The sequence below is a fragment of the Camarhynchus parvulus genome, chromosome 3, assembly GCF_901933205.1.
Source record: "Camarhynchus parvulus chromosome 3, STF_HiC, whole genome shotgun sequence".
In the NCBI taxonomy this organism is placed as follows: Eukaryota; Metazoa; Chordata; class Aves; order Passeriformes; family Thraupidae; genus Camarhynchus; species Camarhynchus parvulus.
Window position 1 is genome coordinate 36,441,855 of NC_044573.1, and position 20,109 is coordinate 36,461,963.

At 36.4% G+C, this 20,109-nt stretch overlaps 1 protein-coding gene across 1 annotated transcript in view; it reads right to left on the reverse strand.

The window, feature by feature from the left end:
* Positions 1-20,109, reverse strand: part of PRKN (parkin RBR E3 ubiquitin protein ligase) — a 674,960-nt gene that overhangs the window by 90,888 nt on the left and 563,963 nt on the right. The window contains exon 9 of the mRNA XM_030945351.1: positions 18,754-18,903. Within this exon, the coding sequence (XP_030801211.1) occupies positions 18,754-18,903 (150 nt within the window). The remainder of the gene's footprint in view (positions 1-18,753; positions 18,904-20,109) is intronic.

Below are 20,109 nucleotides of genomic sequence, written 5' to 3' on the forward strand. Positions count from 1 at the left end.
ACATGACAGGGAGATCTGCTCCCTGAGAAAGACTTGACCCACACTAGATATACCACTTCAAATTTTCTCAGTGAGCATGGGGTTTACCAGAAGTGTTGAGGGTAAGTTTTGTCCTCTGTCTTCGGGGGACATGCTCCAGGGTACCTCCTCTGACTGGTGCCTCTGTGCTCCATATGCAGGTGGTACAAAGAGAAACAGCATCATTATTTGATTTGCAACTCTCCAGTTCCAGAAGAAACTCTAGAATGTCTTGATAACCCCTACTCTGACAAAACCAGCAGCTGCAGGGGAGGGTCAAACACTTTTGTCAGGAGTATAATTGGACAGGGGACCCTTTTGACTACAATTCCCTATAGTTCTTACAATTTTCTTATTTAAAACAACAAGAAAATAGAAGGCTGGATGTTCTGGTGGCTTTGTACATTGCAATCCCATTGCACAGCCAAGATATGATGCAAGAGACCTGTGCTGTCTCTTTAGAAGGAAGAGAATGTAGATAATTATTGACTGCAACGCTAAAAATGTGATTCCCTGGCTCTACTGGTAGCTCGGCTGCAGGAAGCTGTTTCTGGTCTCCCATGCGTCACATGTGTCACTCAGATGGTGTCATTCAGGGCTCTATAACTTTAAATTGATGTTGGGTAGACTGAGAATACAGGTTTGTAGAAGCAGTGACTGTTTGGAAGAAACCCCCCTCTCCCCAAGCCCAAAAGCATTATGAAAAATATGAGAGCAATAATAATTTAAAAAACCCCATCCAAATATTAGAAGCTACACAGTTAACCACCTGTGAAATTATGTCATAAAACCTAACAACTTCCTTCTTGGTAGGGAAATGTCTAGACATTTGCTTTATATTCTCTGAGCTCTGCTCAGTTTTTCTTCAAATTGTCTTTTTGTATAACAAAACCAAGCAGTTGCTTGTTAAAACATTCTAGGATAAGCAGCAACAACCATTTTCCTGAATCTTGACTAATCTTCACATTCAAAATGACACTATATATGACAGACAACACCACACAGCTGATACTGCCAGGTTTTTTTCACCCTTGCTTCAAAGCACATGGAATGAAACAGCTCTCTGAGTAAACAAATCAAAGTGGTACTCACTTACTCCAAATGTGTGATGGGGCAAGTCACGACATCAGAAAAAAATCTTGCACTTTCCTTTGCTGACAGGCCCACATTGAAAAATGAAATAATTCAGAAAATTTTTAAGAAACACTTACAGAATTTTCTAATAATGTCAATCAGGAATTTTAAATTTAATGAATGGTATTTCAGTGGAATGACGTGCCATTCTTATCTCTCTGTAGCTGTTTACAGAGCCTTCTTGTAAGCATAAAACCAGAATGCTAACTTGTGAAGTTATTCCAGTTCTGCCTTTTAATCTCATTGACTGCACACATAACTGGTCACTGATTTCAATTCCTTGATCCACAATCAAATGCTAAGCAGTTCAGTACAATTCTAAAGACACGACAGCTGCAGCTAAACTGTGCTACATGCTGGTGTAATTGAACTAGATAACCTACTTGCTTCATCTGACTCTGCCTGTCATGGTCAGAAAGGGTAGGCTTTGCTACTTTGAAAAATTAGCTATAAATCAAAATGCAAGCTAGAAATTCGAATTGCTGGCTTTTTAATGTCCATTTTCACCTTTCTTCACCATACGATATTTTCAGGTTTAAAAGAGTACAAAGGGAGGAAGTTTTCCAAAACTTGTCCTGAGATATCAGATCTAAAGAAGGCCATATATGAACAGTTAATCAGTCCCTAGAAAAGATGCTGCTCAGCTGAGTGAAAAACTACCTGCCAGGAGGTGCTACCATTATTAAGAAATTGGAACTACCAGGAACTGCTTAGAATATCAAACAAAGCAGACAGACAGAAGAATGAAAGTAGCCAATGCTAAAAGTGATGTTAGGGGAAAAGATAACTCCCAGCAAAGATTCCCATTAGCTTTTGCCATCTGCCTGATGATTCAGGTTTAAAATAGCAATCACAACTACTACATCAGAAATAATCAAAACATGACATAATGCCATTAAATATTAATAACATTTATTTTCAGAAGCTAAGTTTATATTATAGACATATTGCTTGCAAGCCACACAACCATCCTTTCAATACCAAATGAAAATATTTTCAGATTTTGAGAAAAACACATGCTTTAATATGCTTTTCTAGGCACAGTCAAATGTATGTGTCAATACAAAACCTAAGAATTTTACTCAATTCCTAAATACACTTCTAGCTTATAATGAGATTAGTTGTTCTGATATCAGTAAGATAAAGAGGTTTCTCTGCTCTTGAAATTTCTGTGCAACTTATATCAAGTGTGTACAGGTATCATGCATGCATATGTGCAAAAACACCTTCTTAAATTTTTGAAGAAACTTTGAAAAATTACATTTTCTATTCTGAATGCTGTCATTCAAATATTTCTTCAACTTCCATTTATAATAACTGTTCTTTGGCTATGGCATAAACTCCTATACTTTTAATATAAAAACAGATTAAATAAATGGTGTGACTGAACTTGATTGTCAAATTCGTTTTACCTGGTTTAAGAGACTATTTTGAATAAGCTTCACATGAGAAGGAAGCTCAGATATGAAAAGCCTAATACTTTTCCCTACTCATCTTTTCCACATATTCAAATAGAAAGGTTTAGCTACAGAAGTCTGAAAAGCAGCAATACCAAAAAAAAAAAAAAGTCATTGCAACTGTTCATTGAATTCCAAAATAAAAGGAGGGCCTATGAAAAGGATTATGCTATTCATAAAATAAAATTATCACTGGTAAAATGCCATAGAGAACACAGTTATACTACAAGAGTTCCTTTAAATGAATAATACCTCTCTGGTGCTTGCAATTATTCCAAAATGCAACTTCTGCTGAATTGTGTGTACGCAGGTATTGTTCTCCATGTAAATTCACACGTAAATCTTAACAAAGAGATAAAATGTGGAAATAAAAGTCTTCTAGAAAATAATGCAGCAGGAACAGAGTTATTTAAAAACAGTAATAAGACTTGAGGCAAGTGCTGCATTTGACAGGATTGTATGAGGTGAGAAAATAAACCATACACAAAGAAAGATAAAAGAACACATACACACAAGAAACAGTAATGCTACATGAATAGCTAAGTGCTGAAGAACCAATATGCTACAAATAAAATACGGAGGGAATTAAATGAATCTAACTGTTCTCAAAAGATTTAAGATAAATATGAAATTTTGCTAAAAAATTTAAAGCATTTTTTCTATTTTAAAATGAAATTAATTGAAAATACCTGAAAAAGACAAACAGAAATACTTGCTTGACAACAGCTCTGGAGGCTTTACCTCAAATGTGTTTTTTATAGAATTTGGTAAGGAAGGAGGGAAGGGTGGAACCACAAGACAAATGATAGAATTCAAGGCATGGAAAACCCACACGCACCTACACACACACACCAGAACACAGCTATGCATCTTTAAATCTGAGAAAGACACCTACAAGTAACAAGTTGGTCCAAAGGACAGAGGAGAAAATAGCACTGAAGAACTATCATGCATAAAAAGGTTTCTGGAGCTCAGCGATGACGACCTGCTTCCATAATTTAATATGCAGTCAAGGGGAAATACAATAAAATAATTGCAAGATTTATGTGGCACAAAATGTGAGTGACCTTTGTTATGAGAAAAAAGAACAGGCAGATGGACAATTTCCTGCCTTTTACACAATGCTATGCCTCAAATCCCACAGTTTCCATGAACATTTTCAACTGAATCAGTTCCTGAATGGGACCAGTTACAGTGCAGACTTTCTTGTGTCATTTCCAGATTGTTCAAAGACCTGGGATATGGATCAAACATTTCAGAGCTCTGAAACTGTGGACTGTGTGAACTAGATAGATTTCTTTTTTAAAGGTTAAGTTCAATGTTTCTTTCCTCATAAAATGTCTACAGTGATTTCATACACGGCAGCTAGTTTATTCTGTGTTATCATAAAGCATCAGCAGTGCCATTTCATAAGCAGCTAGCTATTTGAAGGAAAAAAGATTATCTAATCAAATGCTGGCAGTGGGAACTCACAAGAGAGGTGAAAGAACTAATGTGACTCTGAGCTAGGACTGGCTTTCTGTAAAGCAGTATTTAGAAAGATTCCATGGGTATGAGCTCTCCTTAGGTGTATGCACATTAGTCGCTGACAGCATAGAGGCATTCTGCAATATTGCACTTATTAGATTTTATCTGTTTCAGCTGGCTTTTATTTGGGACTCAGTGTTTCTAGAGCAAAGTCTGCTACAGATTGGAATGAGCAGAGAGTCAAGCAGCTATGGAGAAGTTGTTGATGGCACATCACAGCAATTTATTTTCCAAACCAAGTGGAATGGGAAGAGGCCAGAAAAAAGGCCCTTTTTTGGATAAGAAGCATGTTAAGATGGACATCTTCCTTCCTCAACTGAACAATAACATCAGAAAAGAAATCAGGGCTGTTCCCTTGCTGTGTTATTTTGGATTAGGAGAAATAATTACTATGACTTATATACGTCAGTCCAGCATTTTTCTTTTCCACACTACCACACTGCTGATTTAAGATCAGGTTGTGCTCCCAGAACATCTTTTGCCCTCTTGCTGTCTCTCTATGCATTTTTTTTCACTTAACATACAGTTGTTTGTACCTGTCTACATAATAAACTTTACATTTATTCTTACCGAATTGCTATTGAATTCCAAACTGTTTTGTGTCCCCTGCTACACATTCTATGCAAATTTAATAACCTTACTCTATAATCACTCTTCAAGGTATCAAAGAAAATATTAAAATCTATCAACCTCAGGACAGATTTGAAGAAACCCTCTGCTTTAATTGTGAAATGCTGATAAATCATCTATACACAGCTTTCCAAGTAATTATATATACACTTAATGAAATGATCATCTAGTCTTGTATTCCTAGTTCACCTTTCTGAATTTTATATGAAAAAATGTGAGAAGTTTCAATGAATTCAATACAGAAAACATCACCAAACTCTCTCCTACCCACAAGTCCCGTTACTCTGGCAAAGTAAATTAGATTGATGTGATAAACTCTTTCTAGGTCCACACTTCCTGGAACTTTATTCTCAAGTCCTCTTTCTTATTACTAAGAGTTAAATTATTTGCTACATTTTATCCCCAGGAATTTAAGTTAAAACCACTTGTCTGTAAATCTCAGATGATGGAGATTTTTTCTCTTTTTAGACTTAGATTTCATGCTTTTGCCTTTTGCAAAATCTTTCTTACCCTATTCTTATAGGTGATGGTGAATATTCTGGATTTTCTTCAGCCATTCCTCCAGGAAAAAATTTCATCAAGTGAAGTGCATTTGAGAATGTGTCTGTATGCTGCCCTTTCTCCGCTATAGTTGGTATTTTTAATTCTGTTTTACTGGTTTTAGCTCTGCTAACCATCTAAGCAGGCATGACCTTTTAAATTTAGATTTAAACATAAAGGCAAACACTTTTGCCTTCTTGAAGGATTTTAATGATACAGATTCCTCTCAACGAGAAGCCAACCACAAGCTTCCTTATCTTTCATGTTACTGTTTCTCTTACTTCTTTATGGAAAGCCTTCTGAACACTATTTGTTAGACTTTCTATTAAAAATATTTTATTTCATACCTTGCACTTTCTGACTGCCCCTCTGTTTCTTCTGTTTTCTAGCTGTTCAAAATGATACAACTTGCTTATATTTTGCATTCATTTCTTTCTTGCTTTTCAGGCCATAAAAACATTAATTGTTTAAGCAAGTTGGTCTCACTTTACCCTTCCTAATCCTCCTTTACATTAAGATAATTTACCACTGTGACTTTACGATTCCTTTACTGACTTATCAGCTCCCTTTTTCTGCTTAGAACCTATTTCTTATTAGTTATTAGACCAGAATGCTTACTCCTGCCTTTCAGACGTCATTCTTTTCCTCCTGCCTAGCTTTCAGAAGTATGTTTTGTTTGACTGATTTTTTGTTTGCTTTTCTCTAGGGGACTTATTCTTGAAAAATCTATCTCTAAAAGATTCAACCTTTTTGTATTTCAGGAGTTGACTACTGGTCATTCATATGAAAGAATTTAAATACAGTTTTTTCTGAAGCATAATGAAGGGGAGTATGTTTGAATTGCACTGATAACATTTTTGCAATCACAAAACTTTTGCAAATATTATTAGGGCAATTTATTTCTGCCATGTGTCGCCTCTTCAGCAGGAATACTCTGCATGGGTTAAATGGTTTTTAATGCAGTTTTGAATAGTTATATGTCACACTCTGAAAATAAAGACTGAACTGTTCATTCTGTGTGGACTGAAATCATGCAAGAGATCTTTTGCTAATAATTAATGTCACACCCCACTGGGACAAACACTATTTGCATGGCTTATAATAAAAACAATCCAAAAACACTTATGTGTTTCCCTGAACACTGAAAGCTTGTGATGCATTTTATGAAAACACCACTGGTGAGAACCACAGCAGCATATAAAAGCTATTATTGCATTGTACATTTATTGTACAGTTTATTTCCTCTTTGATTTATCTAACTCACCAATTACCAGTTGTTGTCACTCCTCTCATAGCAGGATATTGTGGGTTTCTAGCTCAGAGCAATGCTACTGTTTGGCAGCCACATTTTTTCCCATCTCCAAATCCAAAACATTTTCCCAAATAAATTTAGGTAAATACTTCAGGCCCAAAAAAACCTTCCTGTGAGCATAAAAGGATTTAAAAATATGATACCTGTAGATAATGGCAAACCCAAAATTTGGTATCCAATCAATATACATTCACCAAGAAAATCTGCAACGACCAGGAACTCATGTAAAATATCATGGTCATGTGGCTAGGCCACTCTTTATACAATTGATGCTCAAACATCTTTTGTGAAGCTTTCACCCACTTAAAGCCCCCTCACTCTGTACACACCTGCAGTTGCCCCCTGCTCCTTTCACACCTGTGCACTGCAACTTCCACACACAGCTCATGGTATCACAGAATGGGGAGCCTTTGGGGGGAACATTGAAGATCACCTAGGTGCAATCCCCCTGCCATGGGCAGGGATGTCACCCTCTAGCTCAGGTTACTGTAACCATCCCAATTCTCTGTTCATTTCTACAAAGGTGTGGCAGGTAGTTTCCCATAAATCTGAATACACGCAGCCAAGGCACAAATACTCTCATCTAAGCTTTTTTCCTTTATACCAGAGCCATTCAGCCAAGGATGTAATAAATTCTAGGTTTTCCTTATAGAATATGCATTTTCAGACCCTTCTTGGGATCTCTGGAGAACCCATCCCCCTTACTGTCTGGTATTCTGCATCTTAACCTGCCTACTAGGGACTCAAACAACCAACCAGAGGTGTGGTACCACCTCACATAAAGTCACAGCTCCTAGCAGAGGAGGCAATGTTCCTGTTAATGCTCCTGTTTCCCTCCAGGCTGTTTCCACAAAATGAAGGAGCAACTTCTCCCTCTTCAAGTCAAGTAAAAGAAGTGAATATATCGGTGTGTCAGTGAGAGTTTTGAGTAATCAGTGAGTTCCTACCTTGTCTTCTCAGACCTTGTCCAAAGGCTGCCCTCACTTTCCTATTTACTCCTCCTGCATCTCCAGAGGGAGCTTGTGCATTTCAGTTTTGATCTCCTGGTGGTTTTCAACTTTTCAGCTTTCTGATTTAGGTCAAATCTCACAGAAAGTCTATGCCAACAACAGGTATATCCAACTATTCACCTATTTTGTTTTTTCAGAATGATGTTGCTCAATTAGATTTTAACAAAAGTATCCTTACATAAAAACTAAGGAATTTCAAAAAGCATGTTTAAGAGACCTACAAGAAGTTCCCTAAATAAAAAAAAGGAATAAAATTTACATTAATTTGAAGAGAAAAGAAAGTAGAAACCAAAGCTTTCTTTATATATGAGAACCTTGTAGAACATGCCTCATATTTGTTTTTTGTTTGCAGACTGTATTGACTATATTTAATAACAAACACTGGCTTTAGACTGGTGGTCTGAAATTCAATATTTTTGAGTACAACAATTTCAGGTGTGCATAAGAGACTTATCAATGCCATTATTTGATTTCACATACGTGAGCATTTTCACTGGCATAAAAATGACAGAGCTGTATACAAAACTTATTACTGCTATTTGATATTTCTTAAGGGAAACAAGGCCCAGTTTTACCAGCTTATTTTACTGCTCATTTAATTTAGTCTCAATAAGTGAGCCACTAGTACCTTTAAGCCTTTCTCTTTATCCCTTCACTTATTCCTTGTAAGTGTCAGTAGAATAGATCTGCTATCATGGTAGTGATTGTCAGCTAATATAACGTCAGAGCTTTTGGAAAAAAAAATAAGTGGCATGAATTATTTAATTTTTGTGAAATATAAGGATAAAATGGAGTTAACTGAGTCTTGGTTATCCACCCATGATTTTCTGCCCTTCGTCAAGGCCTCCATTCAAAGACATATTTTATTATCCTTATCAGAATTTTTACTTCTCTCTCTCATGAGGATTTTATGGGCACATACTGCATTCTGGTTTTCTATTATTTCTCACTGAATTACAGTTGGTCACTGTTCTTCAAATCTATGTCCTTGCTTTTCATTCAGAATGTTATTACTGTGTAAGGGATATATTTTATTTAATTTGGTCATTATATTTTCATTTTATTTTATTTTCATGCTTTGCCCTTGACTTTGCAACATTTTCTTTACTCATTTTTTATAGCTTAGTGACCTTAATACAATAGTTAAAGTTGAGATGCAACTTCTATTCTAAACTCACTTTCAGAAGCTTATAACTTTACCCAGATATTCTCTTTCAGGCTGAGTGTTTTTTATGCTTTGTTAGAAGGGGATTTTTGTTTGAAACTTCATAAGCATTATCTATTTGTTTTGAGTTATGCAACTTAAAAAGACAGCAGTTTTGCAGCAATCAGGACAGTTTTCAGATGCTTTTTTTTTGACTCTGATAATTGAAAATCAGCTTTGTTTCAGCACTTCAAAATCAGCTTTGATTGTGGAATAGTGGCTTTGCTATCTCTTTGAAATGGTTTTGAAATAATTAAGTTTTGCATGTGACATCATTATTAAATAGCTTACTGAAATGCTGGTGGTGAGGGAATTGATCTCAGAATAACTCTGTTCTACTTAATTTTATTTTAAAAAGGTATTAATTTTTTTGTATGAGAACTACATTTAGCTATACTTTAAATATTTTTAATGCCAGTTTCATCCCACTCTTCATGGAGCATAGCCCAAAGAGATGCATTACAGTATCCAATCAATCTGGATTCTCTATAGCACATAGAAGTAATGCAACGTATGCAATGAAAAATAAACATTTCTCCTGTACTGGTGAAATGACAAGGAGTAGCTTTGCTTCATTCCACCAACAAACTGTTGTAACTGTAATGTGTTTGAAAAAGCTTTTCCTTAAGATCCAATGAGAAACCCTGGACAACTGTAAACCCAAGAGGAGCACTGGGAAGCTTTGCACAGTATCTTGTTTGTTATCACAAAAGAAATATTCTTCAGGAAAATGTCAGTGCACAATACCATCCCTATGGTATGCTTGTACTCTGCATTTCTGCTGTTCCTTTTTTTATCACAAAGACTTTCATAGTCCTGGTAAGCCACCATTTTATGCCCTCCACATGAAAAATGGTGCTGTAGTCTTACAAAAATGAGCCAAGAGCATGGCTGACCAACAGAGATTTTAGGTATTTGCAGAGTCAAAGTAAAGTTGAGAAAGACACTCTTTGGGCATTTCTTTGATCAGCTAACAAAGAAATACAAAAACTTGCAAACATTTTTAATTGGGGGTAGTCCTTTTAGTAAAAAAAAGTGTCATTATTTGTAAGCTCCAAACTGACACAAACTACCATTTTTCACATTTGTATTTACACCAAATAGACTTCAACCCCAAATCTCTATCACACTTTTTACTCTGACATCCAACAACACGACAACCACGAGTGCCACAAAAGCAGTAGAAATACATGGTTTCCCAGCATCTGTGTGAGCTGCTTACTTTATGAATTTTGTGATTTACTTCTGAGTTGGGCTACAGGCTAGAATTTTACCAGCTACATAATGAGGAGAATTCTTCTTTAGCATTCAGAACTTTGAATTTTTATCCTGGCTAAGCTAAAAATGCCAGTCAATAGATTCATTTTAATCTAAGTCTTATTGTTCTAGTCCTAGCTTTTTACTCCATCATTTTGCATTGATTAAGCACCTCCTGCTTTTTTACAATAATGTAATAATATAATCCTAAGTGCCTCAGGAGGCCTTCATATAAAACTTCATATAAAAGGCAATAAATAGGCTATTTGATTCATATTTATTTTCCTTTTCATTTATAAGTGATTTCCTGCATTCAGCCCATGTTTCTCTTTCCTGTTCAAATATAGAAATCTTCTAGAAAATTGCTCAAATAAGCCTCTTGCACAATTAGAATCCTGCCCTCGGTGGCTGCCATTCTCAAGCAGCATATCCTGTCCTGATTGCATTATTGTTCCCTCTCCAGTTATTCAGTGATAGATCTGTTTATTCATACAAAATCTTCCACTAACACCTAGTTTTGATAATTTACACATTCATTTGCACTTGTCTTACTGATTATGAAACTGCAGTCAGTATATATAAGCCAGAAAGCTCAGGCATCTCTTGTGGTCTGGGACAGGCTACTATAACCAGAACTTTTTCATCTACTGGCCAAAGCAAATACAGGTTGATTTAAAATGGCTACAATTTTCTATCATGTACAAAGTGTTTCTTTCTATCAAATGAGGGAGAATAATCTTATCCTGTGTGTCAGTGAAGTATGAAGACAGAATACAGAGCTCTGTTTTTTGTACATGCAGAATTAATCGGCAAATCCCATTAACAGTTTATTTTTCCTTCTTTCTGATTTTTGCACTCCATGTCTTTTCTGATGGGCCTCATGATAATACATTGTCCCCTGACTGTCACACATATTTCTAGGCACTTCACTGAAGAGGAGAGGAGTAGTAAGAAAAAAGTAGTTGCAAGTTCTCTCCAGTCATAAACTTCCATTATACTTAAGACTAGATAGAATTATGAGTTCATCTAATATAATCTCCTGAGCATCATAAGCCATTAAACATCACCCAGATAGTGCTACATGGAGCCCAATTACTTTAATTAGACAAGAGCACTTCAGTCGTCAAGAGACTAAACTGTGCTGTGCCACAGGCATAGTCCAAAATAGACAAAGATGTCATCAAAGCCTGTGGCTCTTCAAATAACAAAGAATTTCTAGGTGAGCAACGCCCCCTAAATTCCTGTAGTTGATATTTAGCTTGTCCACCAACTCTGGCACAGAATATCAAGTGTCTGACAATAAGCCCTGAGAGAAAATTTTGACTTTCCTTCAAATTCATTGATCAATTTATCCTGACCTGAGCATGACATCCTGATACACTCAATGGGTTCCTAAAAGCAAGAATCTCTCCAGAGAAGGTACTTTTTTTTTTGGAGGTATTTTTTCACATCTATGTGCTAAAATCAGTTTAGAGTAAGATGTGGATATTAAATTATGCCAATTTTTGCATTGGATCTACTGTAAAATGCTGTTCTCTTTCCACAGGTGAAGAAAATGGAAGCCCAGGTGTCTTTGGCTCTGGAATCTAAGTCCTGAACAAGTGACAAAGTTGAGTATCTCTAATTTGTATCCCAAATCCCACTTTGGTATCCCTAATATGAAAATCCCTAGCATCCTTCCAGGGGATTGTTTGATCTAACAGTTTACAAGGACTAAGGGTTAGCTGATGAATCCTAAAATCAACTACTGATGTGATTTTAAACCCACCTGCAATTTTATCTCACCCCTCAATTTAAAATGGGTCTCAAATGATTGCAACTTTAGCTCATTCCTATTTCAGACAAATTGGTTAAATTGGGAGCATTTATCTTCTGCAAAACAATTGTTACAAATCCCAGTCTGAGCTGGTTTACATTCACAGACATCAGTTTTATCCTCTCTAGTTCCTAGGTCTGTGTGTCCAGTTTTGACTCATCTTTACAAGTAAGAACTTGATTTTATCCTAGTTTTCTCTAACACAATTTTCCTGACTCAAATACAGTGTTATTCTTACTATGATATCTCTAGATTTCAATAGAACATAATCTTCCAGCCTCTTTAGGATAACTACCTCTTTTCTCTGCTTCCTTGATCCTGTCTTAGAACACATATGACAGATTGTAAATTATTTTAAATTTTACCAGGTAGGCCACAAAACAATACGTCAAGCAAAAATAGCTGAAGACACTGCACTTTCAATTTGCAATGTGTAAGTACAAAGCCATCTTCCAGATGTCTGCATGATGCAGAAGTCAGGTAAAAGCTATACCCTATACAAATCAAGGGATACAGAATTTTTTCACATGATATGAGTCATCTCATAATATTCTGGACATCTAGCAGATGAAACTAATGAAATTTCAGTTTTAGCTCACACAGAATGGAAGAGACTTGAATATTTTCTAGCTGTATTTTTCTAGCTAGTATTTCATTATTTGGGATGCAAAGGAAAAAGCAGTTATTCATTTACTATTAAACCAAGTGCAAGCAATTGATTTGTTTTTTTGTATAAAGGGTATTTATTTTCTTTTGCTAGTCCTGTGAACTAATGTGATCCATATTATTAAAAATCGGAACATTCTCTAGATTGCTTTATCCACTCAGTGCCAACAGCTGAGTTTCATATCAGATCAATGAATTGCCCTGTGCTGTAAGACGTGGGCAATGGAAATAATGCACCTTGGCAGCAATATGTAGCTGGTTAATTGCACAGCACAATTCTGGGGTAAACACTATATTAAAACATTAACATTCTACATCTTAAAAAGCACCATGCTTTTACAGTTAATTTTAACCAAAGTAAAACAGTACCAAACCCACCTCCTACAAATCCAAAAAGAATTCTGGTTAGCCTGTCATATTTTAGCAACTGAACAACTTGCTCAGCAACTGAAGCATAATGTGTCAACAAGATGGAATTCTACTTTCTAAAGGCTAGAGTGCCCACTCAATAGAAGAAAGCAATACATGATTACTGCTTAGAGCTTGTGGCACAGTGCTAGCAACTCAACATTTAGCAATAATGGAAAATGTCTGTCTCATTTTCATTCCCATTGATAACACTCCCTATACAATATTATGAAACACTCCTGCTCTGAGTTGGTTTCTTAATCGCAGCAATATCTTCAGCTATTGCTTTTTTCATGGTCACACCTTTCTGGTGAATTCTCTTAAAAGCAAAAATTTAATGACATGCGGAACAAGGACAGATACCTGAAATGTAATAACAAGGAGTAACCCTTCAATTTTGTGACGGCTACTAGATAGCAGCAATCTCCTATTTCCATTTTACTGTTTTGCAAATGACATAGGGGTCTCAAGGTCTTTTGTTTCCTGCCATTATTCCTCTTTTTTTCAAAACCGTGGAGCCTCTATTTTCTGCTTCTGCTTCAACTTCCATTTCCATCTTAAAACTAAGGGAAAAATCCAGATCATTGTACAAACAGCCCTTTTTCACCCATGACCTTTTATTCATCTGATTATAAAATTGAAAAGATTTTTTTCAGCGCAAGTACCTTCAAAGGTTGTCTCGAATTACCACTACTCATCTTGACTATCTTTATATCTCAAATTATTTTAAAAGTTGCCTATTTTCTCTTTAGATACCTTGAACATTCTCCTGGTCCTACTAACAGGGAAACAAAGTACAAGTCCTGAAGCACACACTTATACCTACATCTTTGTTTGAAAATAAAGTCTTTGAGGTTAGTCAGACTTTTAAACATTTTGATCAGATACTATAAATGGAATAACATGATAAAACCAGACTCAAGAGGGAGAGGAATTAGAGAAAATCCATGTTGATCATGATAATGTACTGCATTAAAATTGAATTTCACAATAAAAGATTTATAGCTTGCAGATGTGGAAACTGGTTTTTACTTCAAAATCTCTTGTGCACTTTCCCATATACAAAACAGTATTTGCAAGCTGGTTCAGATTCCAGAGGAAGTATAGGTGTATTCACATAGCACTTCAACTGGCATATAAAAGCCTAAATTAACTCTACTCCAGAAGTTCAGAAGGACACACGCAACTAACAAAATCATCATATGAATTATCAGAAGTGGATAAGAACTCATTACTTGGAATTTTTATAATTCACATTTGTCTCCTCAAAACAAAAGACTTTCCCCAATTGTTTGGGGTTTGCCTACATGTGAATCACTGGGTTTTACAAAGACATTGCTGAAGATGAAACGTGTCTGTTAGGACATGCATGAGTGCACGATGATGAATCACAAAAACCCTCAACTTTGCAAACAACAGGAATATGTATTGCACTTCTCATGTAACTATTTTAGTGTCCTCTATTCTATTAAGCTTACTGAAAAGGCAGACAATTATTAATCCTACAAATATGGTGCAATTGCTTTTGACATGTGCTTCCTTAGCCATGGAAGAAGAATGCAAGAAGAAATCAATGAGAAAAAATTGCTGGGTAGAGTGAAATTGCCTTAGGGATTTTGTTTTATGTAATACAACAGCCTAGGAATTCTATTTATAAGGAAGACATGGTATTTATATCTACTGATTTTTTTCAGGGGCCTCTTATAGTCTGCAGCCATAAAATTTCACCTGTCCTAGATGGGAACACATCTCTTGATGTTCTTCAATGCACTATGTTTATGGAACAGTAAATATGGGGCAAAAAGAGATTAAATAACCCCAAATTTTGTGCTCCCTTTGCAAAACTATAAAATGTACTTTATCATTGCACATTTAATACACTCAAGTACCCACTTGCAGATTGGGGTTTCACATTAAGGGATCTCAAAGAAAACAATAAAAACATCAATTAGCACAGCTTATTCCTAAAATGATTGAAATTGTCACCCAGACCTTAGTGTAGTTTAGAGTGGTGTCAGGACCTCAATGGACCTTCAGAAGTCCGGTCTCCTAGCCCAGGATTATCAAACAACAGCCAATCTGTGGAAATACACTCTTCTTCATGCTTATATATGCTATGCTAGGAATGAATAAACTCAAGGGGAAAAGACCAGCAGAGTCTCTGTCTCCACTATCCTGTAACTCCCTTATCACTCCATTTCAAGGGATAGGTCAACTGATATTGCACGCTGCAAAACATTTACCATTGTTCCTGCACAACATACCATTGTGGAGCAAAATCTGAGATGCAGTTACACATCAGTCAGTTATCATCCCGCTGAAAGATATTGCCAAGGAATGCTTTGCAAGGCAATTGAGCTGTATGTGTGGAAACCAATGCACACTTTGTAACAAACAATTTATATTGTCCCTTTCAAAGATCCATTCTAACCTGTTTTTAACTCCAAGCTTCTTTAATGTGTAGTAAATAATATGCCAGTATAATGTAAAACAAGACAAAAATGTTTTATTCATAAAGCTTTTGTATGTCTTGTTTACCACAGCTTTTCCTCTACCTAGGCCAGCTGGTCCAATATGTACTATGTTTTGTTGCTGTTTTCTAGTATTAAATATGTCAGGATTTTATAGCTGAGCAATAGAAGTTAGTAACATAAGTCTGATGCATAGTAATGAAGGTAGAATAGTGTATAATGGTAATATCTTAGTAAATCAATTAATAGGTTTATGGTGAATAATAAAAAATATGAAAGCTTAGACATCAGTAGAGTCAGACAGTGGTACCACAATATGGCTTTAGATGAGGACTATCCATAATCATTAAAAGGATATCTTCATGCTTCTATTCAGTCAAAATAAACCTTTTGTCTTGTTGTTATTCTTTTTTCCCTGAAAGTCTGAATAGATAGCAGTGCCTGACTGCCAGGGTACATATGGGGATGCTTATATTTAAACCTCTTTCCTCATCTTTTTGGTACAGTTCTGTGTAGGCATTTACCAGACTGTTTCTAGGCCCTGCATGTTGCTGTTTCCAAATTTCCTGAGACAAAGCAAAATCCATCTTTTAACTTTACCAAATGCCCTTTTAGCAAATTATAAGCACTCTCCTGGAGATTCACATTTACCTTTGATACCAATGGCAGTTCCCCTGCAAAAGAGATTCCAGTTTCTCATTCCATTTAACAGAGTAAGAAACTGAGGAATCCAAAATGTCTGCATCCTAGCCTGGCTCAGTCACCCGTTTGTTTCTCATTATTCCTTCAGTTTTGGTCATAGTCCTTATATGTTTGGGACTGCCTCACACAGTTATCTCTCTGAATATTGGAATATTTATTTGGCTTCATTCCCTAGTGGCTAGCTGATTCCCTTTTTGGTTCCTTTACTTTTCTAAAATGGCTGCTAAAACCCCTTCTCACTCACTGCCTTGACTTTCTCTTGACCACCTGCCCTTCCTCTCTCCCCATAGTAATTTCATCAGCAAATCAAAATCCTCAGCTCCTTGACAGTTGTTAGCTACCCTAACATGCCAATACAGACCTGAACAACCAGTTTGTTCTGTTCAATAGGCACCTATTTCTCTGCAAGGGCTTTTGTGTGAATAACAGACCAGTGATGTTGGATATAACTTCTGCTGTTATCAATATGAAATTTAACCAAAGACAGAGGTTCAAACACCCCAAAAGAGACTCTACATAACCAAAGAACAGCTTAAAGAATGATGTAGATATTCAAAAAGAATCTCCAGATTGACACTACTTTCCTTCCTTCTTTGCTTACCAGCTTCAGCAAGGAATGTATTTCTAATCTAAGCTGTACAGGTTAAATAGTGCAAGACATCTTTTGCAGTCCTGTTTTGGATGGGTAATAGGGACATTCTCATCTTGGGCCTTTCTTTGAGCTTGTAAATCATGGAACCACTCATGAAGAAATACTGAGCTCTAAAATGGATCTTCCTGGATTCCGTAAAAATTAGTGGAAGGCTTTCATACTGAAAAAGGTCAGGTTTTGACTGGGAGAAACCACATCATAGTTTAAGAATAGAAAACACTGAACATGACTTCATAAAATAGAGTAAAAATAAATAGCTTTTCTAACTGTCTTGGTGTCCTTGCAGGTTGATCTTTACCTTCAGCTAACTTTATTATCAGCATTTGACTTCAGTGCTAGGACCCTCACCACAGGAAGTCTGTGACAAATCCTCCTTGAGGTTACCATTTTTTTAGGGTGAAAAGAAAGATTCAAAGGCATATATTTTCCCTCTGTTCCATTATGGATTCTGAGGAATGACCTTAATGTTACCAAAATGTGGCTTCCAGACCAGCCTCCTGCTTCTCATTTCAGCCTAAGTGAATTGTTCTCTGTAATGTTCAAGACATCACATAATTCAAAACAAAGGGTGAGCTTACACTCAAGGCTGCAGATCTGATCACTACCAAGCACAGCACAGAGTCCTTAGAAGGAAAGAGAGCAGTTTGCTAAACCAGGCAATATATCAATCCTTTACGCTACGTACACTTTATTTACACAGCATTTGCAGATTCAGAATGATGATGAATGAAGCTGAAAAGTACAGTGTGATTTTCACCACTTCCAGGCAGAGACCTGAATAAAAATTATATGTGATTTTATCTTTTTTAATCAATCCCTAATAGTTAATCCAGAGGCATTCCCTTTTGTTTATGCAGTCATGTTTCTTATTACTTTCCCAGATTCTGCTTTATTTTATAGCCCCATGTCTGCTCAGGGAATTTGGGCAGCGCTCTGTTTTACATGCACCACTGCCTGGACAGATAGGAAGTCTTACCAAGGTCGACAGATGCTAACCTACTCAAAGAAGACAAGTTACTGCGACTTCCTAGTTCACCAAACTATTATTCTTCCACGGTATCAGTTTGGGCAATATCAAAACTGCAATAAAAAGTGCATTTTCCACAAGAAAAACAGCAGAAAGAGCATGCTAGTATTTTACAAATATAGATATTTTATCTTCTCTCATAGTGTTTGTGGAATTCTGCTGTAATGCCAACTATGGAAAGACTCACATAGTGCAAACACCAGTTAGTCACTCTGACTGAACATTTAATAGGTTCTTTTATATATAGATTTATCTCTGTGTACATCTATTTCCCCCAAAGCTTGATTCTTGTCAAGTACTTGATTTTTCTACTGCCAAAAATGTTGATGGCCCATATGATGTGATTTCTTAGAAAAAGTATTTTCAAGTTTCATCTGATTTTGCTTTCCATAAATCCACCATTAATTGTTCATTCCCCTTGCTTAAAACAAACATGAGTAAACAAATATATTTCTATATTTCTTTTCATCATGTATTTTCATGTGCACAAGCAATATCACTACAATGTCACAAACAGGCTATTATATCTCTCCTTTTTCTGTAACAAAATTTAATATGATAATGAATGGTTTGCTTAAGATCCTGTTCATTTCTGCTGAGTTCTAGGAGAAGAAAGTCAGAATGCATTTGGATTTCCATTTGCACAGTTCAATTTCTTACTATAACTATTCAGCAACTTCTTAAACCAAATAAAGCAAAGAATTATGGAATGGACACATTCTACACGATGAAGTCATCATTCCTAAGCCATTGCACTATATTTAAATTGTTCAGCGAGTTGCATTATCCCAGTCTGGTGGGAAAGGAAATTCAGAGTCACTCAAAAGATAAAAAAGCCAACCACATTTTCCCGCTTTGTCTTAGCGTTCATGGTACATTCTCAATTATTTCCCACACCACTAGGAGGAAAATAGGTTCTTACCCCACAGCCTATTCCGTTGCCTGGCTCACACAGGATTCTCCTCAGGCCTGGCTCGGGAAGCAGACCTGCCCCACAGCCCGGGGTGGGACACAGCACTCCTCCCATCTGCAGCACACACTCCTCGGCCCCGTAGCGCTGGTACCGGTTGTACTGCAACACAACACAACACACCGGTCATAAACTCCTGGCAGCACACAAAGAAAACACCCAAATCTTTGAGTTTGCCTCTATCCCACGTAATCCAGTCAATTGTCCTAATGTCTCACATGCTAAGTTCAGGTTATTTGTCAAAAGTCTAAAACTTGCAGTGTTATTAAATGGGGTGTCACTCTGCTCCAACTCACATCATGTGCATAGTTTTCTGGCTCACAGCCATTTGTGCCACCAGAAGATTGTGTGGGATATTAAAATCAAGAAAACAGCAGACTGTTTCTGTAAGTAACATCAAATACACTTACATTACTATAAAAAATTATTGTAAACATAACAAAAATAGTCCAACCGAAATTATAAATGCTGTATACAGATTGAAGAGAACACACCAAAACCACCCCTTTAGGGATCTATAGCTAGAAGTAGTGTAATGTTTTAGACCTTAAGGGCTGTAAAAAATTTCCTAGACAACTGTATTTTAAAAGCAAGCTGATTATTAAACTGATCAGCAGAATAACTCTCTTATATGCATTCATTTCAATACCAGGTGTATTTTTTCCTGTGTCTCCCATGAAATTTTCTTTAGTTTTTTCACTTTTCGTTTAATTCCATCCTGATAGCCTAAAAGGCTATGGGAATGCCTTAATTTTAATGATGGGGACATTGACACATAGCAATATTAAGTAACATGCTCAGTGTATTCTCATTGACAAAAATGTCTGTTCTAAAGTGACTGAAGTCACTGCAATAACTTTCCCATGTCTAAATTTACCCTGCTTTCAGCCAGAGATAAGCTGAGCTAGTACAAATCATGCTGTGCACATGTAAATCACATCCACTCTAGGGTTCTGTGTTGGTGCAGTTCCACACCAGTGGCTGTATAACCACTGTAAACCAGGCTTCAGATTCACCTATAAATCTGCTCTGCTGTGTAGGGAAATAAATGAAAGCATTTGGTCCTAACAACCCCAAAGAAAACAGGCAAATCCAAAAGGCCAAAGAGGAAGGGAGTAGGTATGAATTTTCCCTGTGAGTAGACTTTATGGTGTGCTAAAAAAACAAAGCAGAACTTTATGTTACAGCACTCACAAGAATATTTAGTGCTTCATAAGATTTTATCCTATAATGGCTCATGAAAATTCTGTTCCCTTTTTTGGGAGAATAGCAAACAAAAAATTCTTTCTCCTATCCACACCCCTCTTC